Source organism: Phytophthora parasitica (assembly GCF_000247585.1).
Source record: "Phytophthora parasitica INRA-310 unplaced genomic scaffold supercont2.75, whole genome shotgun sequence".
Lineage (NCBI taxonomy): Eukaryota > Oomycota > Peronosporomycetes > Peronosporales > Peronosporaceae > Phytophthora > Phytophthora nicotianae.
In genome coordinates, this window is record NW_008649061.1 from 35,507 (window position 1) to 47,579 (window position 12,073).

The window sequence follows — 12,073 nt, forward strand, 5'->3', positions numbered from 1 at the left end:
GTACCTGATCCCCATGGCAGGGACGACAGGCCAGACGATGGTAATCCCTGGAATTGGCGGCACAGGACTGCCGGCTGGCATGGTAGGAGTGAGTCAGATGACAACAACTGATGGTGAGGCAGGCGCTGTGGCGCTCTTTACCAACGCACAGGGCGTGTGGTATGATTACTCTGGAACGTGGGACGTGCCACTGGGGCGTGTTTGGAACGGGAAGTACTGGGTGGAGACCTAGACCGAGCAGAAGAGTGCAGGCACGCAACCTACAGTCGCAAGAGCGCGGCAACCCGAAGGGATCTGAGCGCAAAGTGCGCGACCAGCGCGACACGGATGATAGCGGCGAGGAATCCGACGTGAGCCGGCACGAAACAAGTTGAAAGCAGCTGTGAAGCAGGCACAGCCACAAAGACGAGCAGGTGGAACGACGCGACCTGGTAAGGGAGCGAGCCCGGGTTCTTATCCGTGCTTCAATTGTGGTCAGCCTGGCCATTGGTCTGCGGCGTGTCCAAACGAACCGAGGTGTTATGCGTGCAAGAAGTCCGGTCACTTCGCGAGAGACTGTCCAGATGCAGAGGCCAAGACGCGCAACGACGAACGGATGAGGCAGCGCCAGAAGATGACGAAGCCGGCGGAAAACTAGAAGCGAACGCAGTGAGGGGGCTACGGCGTTCGGTGACGACTGGTGATCCCCAACATGACGAGGCCACGATGCTAATGGTCTTAGCGAAAGTGGCGTGGTCGGTAATGCGCAAGTGGCTTTGATGGTGGGCAAGATGGACGAAATGATGAGTGTGGACTCTGGTGTGGACGCCGTGATGGAGTGTATGAAGGCGGACGCACTGAAGCAGGACGATGGGCGTGCGAGACGATATGTGTGTACGGTGAGGCCTACTCTGGCGATGGCGCGGTTTGTGCGTGTTGCTGCTGATGCAGTGTGCTCGGGTGGTGATAAAGACAAAGGACAACGAGGTGATGATAGCCATGACCGACCTAGCGACGATAACGTTTGATTCTGGTCTGGAGAAGGCGCAGGGACCAGCATGACGCACAATGTCGACGTGACGAAGGACGAGTCGAGTGGCGAAGGCGACGGCATCGCGCAGGTTCGGCTGGCGAGAATGAAGGCACGCAAGGCGGCGAAACGCGAGAAGACCAAACAAGCCAGAGAGAGTCGGCGTCGTACTGAACGAGACGTTCACGACGATCAACGAGGAACGACGAGCTGCGCGTCGACGAGAGCGAGAAGAGGCCATGGAGCAGCTCGAAGTAGGACGAGTCGTGCGAAGTGACGAGGCGCGCGTACAGGTTGGCGGTGAGCCGGCACGGGTGAGCCTGGTGCAACACCGAGACGCGGAACGGAAGGGCGTGGACAACGTGGAGCCGATGACGGACTCCCTACAGCTCTGATGAGCATCGACGGTGTGCGACGCAGTTCAAGCTCGATAGTGGAGCGAGATATACTGTGGCTGGTACTGACTGGATGCAGTTTGGAGATCGCGTAGAGACGACGGCGCCAGTGGACTACGTGGAGAGCATTGGTGGCTTCCTGCTCGACGTAGTCGGAGTGTGGCACTTCAACATGTACAACGTGTTTGGCGAGGTGATCAGTGTTGACGCTTGCATCGTTAAAGGCTGTAACGACGAATTTCTATTTGGAGTGGACTTTATGCGCACCCATGGCTCTACCATGGACTTCCACAACAACGAGATACGCTACAGTGACGGTGGACTGCGCGTGGTCATACCGTTCAAGACGTTTGACAAGGCCGGAGGTGCCAAGATCGCTGTGGTGCGTATGGCCAGGACGACGCGGTTGGACGGCACTGCTGTGACTCCGGTGGAGGTGGCGATAACTGCAGACGACAGGGAGCAAGGGCTGTTCGTGCCAACGCAGCACGTCGGGCCTCTGATGTTGGCGGCGACCGTGACGAGAGCGAAGAATGGCAAGGCTTGGGTACTTGCGATTAACTCGAGTGATGAACAAACACGATTACCGGTGAAGTGAGAACTAGGAACGTGGATCCCGATAGACGAGGACATGTATGTATTGGAAGTCAATGGAGAGTTACAACGTGAACGACTTCATGTTTGGCTGCGTGAGTTGGGTGATGTCGACGAGCCCTTGGCCAACGATGAAGACGTGCACATCGGTGAGACTGACGCTGAAAGCCGGCAATTTGTACTGCAACTACTGAGAGCGTACCGGACGACGACGGAGAACATCCACCTGCCACTACGCTCAATATAGAGCACCACCTCGACACGGGCGACGCAGCACCCATCATGATGAAGCGGCGACGAACTGCACAGATGGAGGATGTCATAGTGGAGGATAATGTAAAGAAGATATTATTGGCAGGCGTCATAGAAGAAGGTGAGGACGCTTGGGGTTTCCCGTGGTGCTCGTCAGAAAGAAGGATGGCGAAGTGCGTTTCTGTATCGATTATAGAGCGCTCAACAAGGTGACGAACAAGGACTTGTACCCGTTGCCACGAATTGACGAGACTCTGGAGGCAATGGGCGGCGCGTTGCTGTTTACGACACTCGACTTGAAGGCCGGGTACTGGCAGATACACGTTGCAGCCAAGGACAAGGTCAAGACGTTGTTCATGACAAAACACGACCTGTATCAGTGCGTACGGATGTCGTTTGGGTTGACCAACGCTCCATCGACCTTTCAACGTATGATGAATAGCGTGTTGAGAGGGCTTACGTGGCTCACTTGTCTGGTTTACCTAGATGATATCGTGGTCTTTACTCGTGATGGTATCGAGCGTCATGTGCTCGAGTTGGCGTGCATGTTGGAGCGTCTAGAGGCGGCGAGCCTCACACTCAAGCTCAAGAAGCGTGTGTTTGCAGCAAAGAAGATTGAGTACTTGGGGCACGAGCTCAGCTCCGATGGCGTGCGGCCACTGGAACGATTGGTGACGGTGGTGAAAAATTTCCACGGCCGGTTGACGCGGTGGAGGTCAAGCTGTTTGTACACTTGGCTGGCTATTATAGACGTTTCATTGACGGGTTTGTCTCCCTCACGGCGCCGATGACGGAGCTGTAACGCAAGGACGCACCCTGGGAATGGACGGCGGCACGGCAGTCAGCCTTTGAACACGGGAAGGCGGTCTTGACGACTAAGCCCTTGCTCATTTACCCGACCTTTGCACTGCCGTTCAGATTGGTAACAGACGCGAGCAAGGTGGGGCTCGGCGCCTGCTTGATGCAAGACCACGGCGATGGATGGCAGCCAATGGCTTACGCAAGCAAGGTGAATAGTGTGACTGAAGCGAATTATGGAATTACTGAGCTGGAATGTTTGGCAGTCGTGTGGTTCATTAAATTGTTTAGACCCAACTTGTACGGTCGTAAGTTCACGATCGTGACTGATTATGCAGCGTTGAAGTGGTTGATGTCCAGCCCAAACTTGACTGGAAAGTTGCACCGGTGGGCGTTGGCACTTCAGGAGTTCGAGTTTGATGTGGAGTACGGACCGGGCAGTACTAATGTGGTTGCAGATGCTCTGTCAAGAGCACCGGTGAAAATGGCGTCAGCAGTTGGTAGACGACGGCGTGCCAAGCAGCGCGCTGCGGCCGACAAGACGGCTTCTGCTATAAACGACGTCGTCGGTGTGATGAACGAGATGAGCGTGGCGAGTGAAGCAAGTGGTGCGAACGTGATAGTACTACGGACGCGGAAAGCGTGACCGACGTGACGAACGGCACAAAAGTTGCACCGGACGGCAGCACGTCTGTCGCCGCGAGCGTGTCGAGCGCGGCAGCAAAGGATGCGAGTGACCCTCTGGGCACTGAGGATGGTAGCGTGGTGAGTGCAACTCCAGACGAGCGGCCAAGCGGAGCACCAGACGACGGGCAGGCCTTATCGAGGCACGAACCTCACGGTGAGCCAGCGGTGGCAGAGACGACTGGTGAGGACTCGGTGGGCGCGCAGTTGGCAACGACGGAGATTGTGACTGGAACAGGACAGCAACCTCGATCCTGAAGCCCAGGAAGAGATGATCAAGGCTGGAGGAGGCGAGTGATAACCTCGATACGACGGAGGCAACTGGAGCTACGGGTCCGCTGACTCGAGCCGCACGACGACGTCTGGAAGCGACGCGGGCGACGGAGACAACGCTTCGAGCGGCGAGCAGTGGAGCAACGATCGAGAGCAACGATGGAGCAAACGGCGAGCCGGATGTGCCGGTATGGACCCAGAAAGCGAGTGGTGCTGGGCTTGGTGACGACGGTGACGGCGTCGACAACCCGAAGAGCGTGACGAGCGACCTAAACAACGACACGTACGGTTCGGCGTGCCAAGTGAGCACAACACGGACACCACGACGGTGAGCGACACTAAGTCAAGACGGCGGGGACGGACGAAGTGGCCGAGGCCGCACAAGCGCGAGCGTCAGCACCGGTGGCAACGAGCGCGATGGGTGAAGGCACGGAACAACGTGCTCGAGTGGAACTGAAGTCATTGGTGAGGTGACTGTAGCTTGATGCCCCTAACATGCCTTACAACACGTACTTGACGCTGGTGAAGAAGCGCGGCACGTTCATCATGGTGGGCATCCCCAATGACGACGCGAAAATCAGTCCGATGTTAGTGGTGGCCAAGGGCATCACGTGGGTGGGCAGTCTCGTTGGTTCCCTGCAGGACACCACGGATATTGTAACGGGCCAATTATCTCGTCCTGCCGTGGGGCGGGTCGTCGCTCCACAGTGCTGCGCTGCGGCGTCCGCTACCACTAGAACGTAGCAGTTCTTAAAGCAACAATACACAATGCTGGCCGACAGGGTCAACTTGACCCTGCGCCGGAACGTACACCACCTGTGTTCGCTCCTACTTTATTTACCAATAAGTCGCCTTAGTCAACTGCTAATGCCACCTACGTTATCAACAAAGCTTGTCCTGGGGCTGCACACACACGTTGGCTCCTCCGTCGCGTGCGCTCCACCCGTGAACTAACTCACAACAACTCCAAGCGATGTGCACTGGATTCCCCGTCAGCACACACCACCAACTCGTCACCGTCTCTAGCTTGCACCGGATTCCCCGTGAGCACTTGCCACACGGCGTCGTCTCCCGTGACTCTCGCGTCATCCACTGCCTGGTCGTCCAAGCCACAGTCTGTGCCCTCCAGAGCACAATTCACACTGAGCGGCTCTCACCGCTCACCGCACTTCGCACACTGGATTCCCCGTGGTGTGTAGGCCGCACGTACTGCACTTCAATGCCATTTGGGCATCTCCCGTGCCGCACGTCGCCCTCACACGCCCCGTTGTCGCCGTGCGTGTGGCCTGTGTCCAACTGACACGGCCCGTACCACTCATGCATCCTATCATCATCTGGACCGGCTACACTGTGGTCCACACGACCACCGATCCGTTACACGCCTTCATCCAACACAGAGTCTTCCAAGACTCTGTCGGCTGCAAACAACTCATCGTACCCTGCCGCGGAGACCCAGGCGCGCTCTGCATCTCCAAGTGTGCGCCGATCTTGTCGTGCAGGCTGCAATTCGTACTCGAGTACGTAGTGATCGGCTTTGTTTCGTCGTCGCCGTCGTCTCCGCACTTCCATCAATGGTTCACTCGTACGTCTCCATGCTGTCTCACTGCCCATTGCTCGCTCTTTTCTTTTTTCCAGTACTAACCGTTGTGACTGATTGCACAGGCGCCGACGCTGCATCAACAACTGCTCCTGCCGTCGTGCCATCGGTCTCGAACCCGACTTCGCATTCATACTCGAGTTGTGAGTTGATGTCGGCTGCAGCTCATTTTAGCAAATCCACAGGGTCGTGCTGATTTTCGATCTGGCGGCAGTGTGTGTGCTCTGCCCGTTGAGGAGGACATCTTCAAGGCACAGGACACTACTAGTGACACGCACCAGGGTGACGAGGACCTCGACAACTGCCTTGGGGTCCACTTCACGCAGGAGTTCAAGAACAAGCCTCCTGGAGATTAGAACCAGCGTGCTTTTTGTCGTCTGCGGATGAGCTGCGAACATGCGAACCGTGCGCTGTCTGGTATCCACTTCAACTCGACCGCTACTCATGCTCGCTTCGAGGATAAGTGCGGCGACAACATCCGCAAGACGACGGAGCCCGTGAAGACGGTGCTGCGCGACGCCAAGCTGCCGAAGAACCAGGTGCACAAGGTGGAGCTGGCCGGCGACTCGGAGCGATTCCATAACGTGCAGCAGCTTCTGTCGTACTTCTTCAACGGCACGGAGCCCACCAAGTTGATCAACCCGGTCGAGTGTATGGCGTACGGTGCAACCGTGGTGGAGACCATGCCGAGCGGCAACGACTCGTCTGAGAATCTGCAGGTCCAATTTTTGTGGACGTGGTGCTGCTTTCACTGGATCTGGAGGCGGGGAACGAGCAGTTTTTAGAGGCGAAGACTTGGCTGGAGAGCTACGCCTACAGTGTGTGAGCTTGAAAACGAGAAGCTGAAGGAGAAGATTCAGGAAGCCGACGGAAACGTGGCGGACAACGACATAACGGAAATGATCCAGTTGTTGGACAAGAATTATTCGTTGGAGAAGGAGGAATAGAAACTTAAGGAAATCGAAGGCGTGTCTAAACCACTGATGCAGAAAATGATTGTGTTGGGCTGAAAGTTTGGCGCAGATTTCTATTACTGTAGATTACTGTTACTTCGTTGAGTGGCACCGTGTATATACTAATACGGTCTTGTTCCCGCAAAACTCCACGTCCTGGAAGATAGACAATCCTCCAAAAAAGACATATCAGCACCCTGTGTTTGCCGAGCCAGTACTGTCGAAAGACTAAGGAGTATAGGTTGAAAAGCGATGTTTTGTTGACCCACTTCTTGGATTGTTGCTGAAGCAGAATTATTCAGGTCGATTCGCTCACTGAATGTAGGGTGTCGAGCTGTACCAGAAATGCCATGATTCTTTTTGTGACTTGACGTCTTGCGGCGTTTGGGTTTGCTACATCTTGCTGGTGCAGGCTCTAGAACTCTTATTTCTCGCTCTTGATCGAATTGATTTTGTCATTTGTTTTATACCCAATAAAGCACTGTACAATTTCGTCATAATCTGTACTCATTTTTTCTAATTGAGGGTTTTTGGACTCTCTCTTGCAGCCTCGAGCTCCGAAACCTCGAGCTCCATAGTTTTTCCCTTTTTTTTAGGTAATAAACCAACGATGATGAGGGGTTATTGTCCCTGTCTTTGGCTGGGGCCGGGGCCCCGTCTTTGAAGGCTTTGGCGCACGTGAGAACTGGAGAGAAATAACAGTCCAACTCGACTTTTAACCAATAGTATTCATCCTTTTCTTCAGAGCCCATCAAGCCTCAACACACCACACCCGCGGGAGTCAAGCCGATATGCGTTGCCACCGAGCCTTTTGGGTGTACGCAGGTAACAATGGAGAGCGCATCTCCAAGAAAGCAGCAACGTTTGCACAACAACCAGCTGCTCAAGAGCAACCTGGCGCTAACAAGACCGCTGAAAACTGGCTTCGTAGTCGCGCAGGGAGGTCTCTCAAAGATGCCTGACTTAAAGAGCCCCCCTGAAACAAGGCAGAAATACTACTTGGAGAATCCAGACGGCGGCTTTCCTCTTGAAGAGTACCCTACAGTCTTTCGCGATGGTCGCACAGACCGTAGCCGCTACCCTAGAATGATATGCGCTGACGTCGAACGCCCTCAGGTCCTCCAAAACAGCGTCCATGGAGCTCAAGACAGGGCCAACATGCCGATCGACCTGTCGGTCAGCGAACAGCTCAGAGGCTTCGAGAGGCAGCGTAAAGAGCTGTTGCGAGCGGTGTTTGACGCGGAAACGACGGCGTTGGCGTTCGCCACGAACCAAAAGGATATTCACCTAGTTATTTCTCGTTCGGCCGCGTTAGTGGATATTTGGGAGGTCAAATCGCGGTGATGGTGCCCGCGCAAATAAGAGCGTCGGTTTTGAGCGTTATAGCGGAAGTGGCCATGCATGTAAAGGGTGCAGCGACACAAATGGTCATGTATTCTGACGATGAAGCGAAAGATGCGTTGCTCCAGTCGCAGACTTGCGTTATCAACGCAAACACATCTCTTGAGAAGTACGTATGTGATGCAGCAGAAACTAGTCAAATATTTGCAAGTATTTATGAAGGGAGAGAACATTACACGGCCAAGACAACAAAGCATTTGAAGAACTTGTATTGGATGGGAAAAGAGAGGCTGGAAGAGATTCTACAAGACACTGGAGACCGGCCAGCAAATATTACCCTGGTTAATCCTGCAGCACAGTATCAATTGGCGATGGCTACGACAGTGAGTGATGCATCTGTAGCTCTAGAGGCCCCGGTTCGAGCATCATCCCCTGATGAAGTTGCACCTGCTCACCGACGCAAGCGGCTAAAGATCCCTCCAGTAACTCCTCAGAGTAGCCTCCCTTCAGTATCAAATTTGTTGAGTGAAGATGCCCGTGACGTTAGTGCTGATGTATCCACCGCTGCAGTTGGTGGTGATGCATCTAGTGGTGGCAATGATTGTGGGAATGAGCCTGGCAGTGATGAAGATCTGAACAGGAGTGAAGAGATTGCTGTTGACAGTAACAGCGATGCAGAATTTTCGAATGGTGGAGATATGGAGAGTGACGAGTCTAGCAATTCTGATGAAAGCGTTTTCGAAGATGCCAATGTGGAGAAAGCTGACACAAGTGTTCCACATCGGTTTTTCAGGAAACGCTTTCCAAAAGATAACGCTATACTAGTTTGGGCAGATCTTGAGGACAGTGGAAATTCTCGGACTGTGCACGCCTACCCGTCAGATTTGAACAGCTTAGAAGCAGATGCTTCATTGACTCAAACTGCGTTGGATTTTTTCATTTACCGCGACTTGCCTCGGGAAAATGGGGTGGTTTATCCTTGTGGGTCAGGACTAGACGTGTTGATGGAGAGAGCTAGACGCACACGTAAGGCAGTTACGCATCATCGATTATTTGGTGATTTGGTCGCACTATTCAATTGGTCATACCAATGCCTGCTGCTACCTGTGTCTGGCGGGAATCATTGGAGCTTTTTGGTAATTGAGAATTTCATGCACGCTGGCCCCACGAAAGTTTATCATGTAAACTCAATGAGGAAGGCTCACAGTTCAGCGTACGCATTTGATATCCTCAATTGGTTCTTGGCAAAAGTCCATCAAGCCAAATCAGATGCAACAACTACTTTTGAATGTAGTACGTTTGTCCACGACACAAAACCACAACAATCAAACTGTGCAGACTGTGGGCTTTACGTTCTTCACTACATGGATGCGATTTCAAAGCGGATAGTAGCTGAGAAGCCAAGCTCGATAGAGGATTCAATCGCAGGGTTGACTACTGGGAAATTTAACGCCACCAAAGCATCCGTTTACCGCACACAACTTTATAGGGCACTCATGCCGAAGTGAACAAGTTAAACGACAACAAAGTGCATATAATGACACAACAAAAACACGTGACATTATTCAGTTTCATACTTGTTGTGTAAAACAAATAACAAGTCGCTGAAGATTTTTCAAAGTCGCACTACGGTACCACACAGTCACACAGCGGTGCCGCCCAATACCGCAAAGTGACGCCGCGGTACCACCTAATACCGCTCTGACACACTGAGGTACCGCGCAGTAACGGTCACTTTACGATACCACATAGTCAAAGGGATCCTGGCGATTACAGAGGTTGTCCACGGTGACTGATCCACCGTTGGGTAGCAACTTGATCCAGCGAGATCCGTGCAATCAGGCGGCTCTTCACTTCACCATGAATTAGAGCAATGTTCTTGGAAAGCCAATTGAGCGTCTTTCTTCGCGTTTTGCGGGTGTCATCCGCGTAGTGTACAGCCAACTTAGTTGCTACGTCCGCCCCAACGCAGGCATCACGCTGGTCTTCGCGAGATAATTGCTGAACAAAGTTGAGAACAGATCTACAGCGATTGAAAAACCGTCTTTCATCAGCGTCGCACCACTTCGTACCGTAGCGTTCTTCCAGCTCTCTTACGGGTGTACCCCCGTCAAAACCCACACTCCATTCTTCCCAAAGCTCTTTGACAGACTCCAAACCTCTACGCATTTTATAATGTGACGTTGAGGGTTTATCACTACGAGCCTCAGATGTGACAGTCGAGCTGCAACTAGGAAATGCTGCGACACTGCTAGCTTGATTCGAAACCAGCTTGACCTGAAGTATAGCGGTTCCTCCTCGAAGCGGTTCGAGCGTGCGCAATATGTCGGCGATGTTCCATTCTATTGCGTCGACTGTTGAACGTACGCGATCAATAGATGTTTTAAAGTCTTGATGTGCACCATCCAGCTTGGCCTTCAAAATGGGCATCGCCTTTTGCAACCTTTGATCAGCCGGATTTTCCATTGTAGATATAGTTTTTCGAGTTTCACCTTTGAATTTCATGAATTCGTCCGAGGAAAAAATATCGTGCTGCCACACTGGATGATGTGGAGTTAAATCTTGTAAGAAGACGGCATCCTGTAGAATAACCTTGCGAAGATATTGAAGTAATTCTAGAAAACTTCCGGCGGCGATGGACTGTTCAGCTTTACCGTCGTTAATTGCATGTTGCCACTTCTCAACCTGAGGAAAGATCATACTCTGTAAAACGCTAGGAGGTTCCGCAGACGCGCGTGCAACAAAAAAATTCCCTCGAGAAGGCTCAAAGCCGGCAAGCGTGCGCATAGCTTCGCGTGGAAGAGACGTGAGATAGCATTTCTCCATGGCTTGAGTATTCCAACGACCTAAACGTCGAAGTTGAGATTCGCTTGCACCACCTAGATCTGCCATACGAGATCCAGACCCACGCCCAACATGGGCTTTAGCCTTACTGCGGATTCCAACATGATTAAGTGCAGCTGTAATAGCCTCTCTGTGTACTTTGTACAACATCGTTTTCTTAGGATCTTTTCCTGTTTGGAGGAGCTTCAATGGGTACCAGCGATCCGAGGAGGTGAAGTCAGGAAACGCCTCTCCATCCACATGCCAACGCCAAAACAAATACAAACCCAACAACCCGTGGGGACAGATCTCCACAATCTTGTTACGCATACAAGCACCAACTTCAATGCGACCCACTTGATTTGTTTTACCTTGACGCATCACCATAACTATGGCTCGACACGGACTATAGCCCTCGTTCTCCAACATAATTGAATGTAAATTAGCCAATTCTAGCATCCGGGCGGACTCACCTCTCATTAGAGCATAGTGGCTCACGAGAAACGCCAAAAGATTCCGTAAGTTCGTTCCTGCCTCACGTGACATTGCCCAAAAGTACCTAGCAATTTGCTGGATTTGTTCTGTTGTTGTATATCCATCTAGTAATGTATCAGCTCCTCGGTCCTCAAAATTCTTTCGTTTGCGCTCGTCTTCTTCAAACTGGGTCAGTTTTAGCAGCGATGTCACTGCAGCGTTACGTGGTAAAGGATAACTATTGATTCCGGCCTGGACTTGTTGTTTCCACAGATCAACCATGGCTGCAACGTAAAGATTAACAGATGCGCGGTCCACCCTATCGGCTTGTTTCGTAGCACTTTTCTGGCGCTTACGTTTACCAATAACGCATTCTTCCAGGAAGAGATGTAGTTTTTCACCCGTCACAGTGAAGCGAGTCAAGTCGTTAAATGAGTTACCCTTGTATGTGCACCACTCCAGAAACTCCTGCTGACGCTTGTCGTAGGAACGGGTTGTACTCTTGGGTCTTAACTCCTTTGCCTTTGCGTACGTCCTCTGTATAGACTCCTGCATCTCCACAGACATCCTTGCTTCTGTCGCCATGATCTGTACCTGGATTGCTACGCTATCGCTCTTCTTCTCTCGCCTGGAAATGGCCGATAGAGGGCTGGCCGGCTCCAATATTGGAGTTAGCCAATCATAACACAGAAGACCAGACGGACTGATAACTGGTTATTCTACCCTACACACGGATTTTAACTTAACTTAATTCGCCTGCTATGCACATGCGTAATCGGTCCCGGTCCGGACCGCGGGAGCGATAATGCATTTTATCCACCTTCATCATCATCGATGATGTCGTAAAGGAGATTGTGCGCCAACATTGAACCCCCCCCCC

The 12,073-nt window shown here is 52.5% G+C and overlaps 8 protein-coding genes across 8 annotated transcripts; all 8 read left to right on the forward strand.

The window, feature by feature from the left end:
- Window positions 1–13: 13 nt before the first annotated feature.
- On the forward strand, window positions 14–637 carry PPTG_17858 (hypothetical protein; the record flags this gene model as incomplete). The annotated part of the gene is made up of 3 exons (XM_008915726.1): window positions 14–199; window positions 267–350; window positions 479–637. The coding sequence occupies 3 exons, from the start codon at window positions 14–16 to the stop codon at window positions 635–637; spliced, it is 429 nt and encodes a 142-aa protein (XP_008913974.1).
- A 133-nt stretch (window positions 638–770) lies between these two features.
- Window positions 771–1,404, forward strand: PPTG_17859 (hypothetical protein; the record flags this gene model as incomplete). Its single annotated transcript, XM_008915727.1, has 3 exons — window positions 771–966; window positions 1,030–1,100; window positions 1,189–1,404. The coding sequence occupies 3 exons, from the start codon at window positions 771–773 to the stop codon at window positions 1,402–1,404; spliced, it is 483 nt and encodes a 160-aa protein (XP_008913975.1).
- A 73-nt stretch (window positions 1,405–1,477) lies between these two features.
- PPTG_17860 (hypothetical protein) lies at window positions 1,478–2,002 on the forward strand (the record flags this gene model as incomplete). Its single annotated transcript, XM_008915728.1, has 1 exon — window positions 1,478–2,002. One exon carries the CDS (start codon window positions 1,478–1,480, stop codon window positions 2,000–2,002), a length of 525 nt encoding a protein of 174 aa, XP_008913976.1.
- Window positions 2,003–2,035: 33 nt separating this feature from the next.
- On the forward strand, window positions 2,036–2,245 carry PPTG_24211 (hypothetical protein; the record flags this gene model as incomplete). Its single annotated transcript, XM_008915729.1, has 1 exon — window positions 2,036–2,245. The coding sequence occupies one exon, from the start codon at window positions 2,036–2,038 to the stop codon at window positions 2,243–2,245; it is 210 nt and encodes a 69-aa protein (XP_008913977.1).
- Window positions 2,246–4,500: 2,255 nt separating this feature from the next.
- On the forward strand, window positions 4,501–4,749 carry PPTG_17861 (hypothetical protein; the record flags this gene model as incomplete). Its single annotated transcript, XM_008915730.1, has 1 exon — window positions 4,501–4,749. The coding sequence occupies one exon, from the start codon at window positions 4,501–4,503 to the stop codon at window positions 4,747–4,749; it is 249 nt and encodes an 82-aa protein (XP_008913978.1).
- A 573-nt stretch (window positions 4,750–5,322) lies between these two features.
- On the forward strand, window positions 5,323–5,958 carry PPTG_17862 (hypothetical protein; the record flags this gene model as incomplete). Its single annotated transcript, XM_008915731.1, has 3 exons — window positions 5,323–5,587; window positions 5,668–5,755; window positions 5,817–5,958. The coding sequence occupies 3 exons, from the start codon at window positions 5,323–5,325 to the stop codon at window positions 5,956–5,958; spliced, it is 495 nt and encodes a 164-aa protein (XP_008913979.1).
- Window positions 5,959–5,985: 27 nt separating this feature from the next.
- PPTG_17863 (hypothetical protein) lies at window positions 5,986–6,549 on the forward strand (the record flags this gene model as incomplete). The annotated part of the gene is made up of 2 exons (XM_008915732.1): window positions 5,986–6,321; window positions 6,388–6,549. 2 exons carry the CDS (start codon window positions 5,986–5,988, stop codon window positions 6,547–6,549), a joined length of 498 nt encoding a protein of 165 aa, XP_008913980.1.
- An 837-nt stretch (window positions 6,550–7,386) lies between these two features.
- PPTG_17864 (hypothetical protein) lies at window positions 7,387–8,784 on the forward strand (the record flags this gene model as incomplete). Its single annotated transcript, XM_008915733.1, has 3 exons — window positions 7,387–7,884; window positions 7,965–8,669; window positions 8,731–8,784. 3 exons carry the CDS (start codon window positions 7,387–7,389, stop codon window positions 8,782–8,784), a joined length of 1,257 nt encoding a protein of 418 aa, XP_008913981.1.
- Between the last annotated feature and the right edge of the window lie 3,289 nt (window positions 8,785–12,073).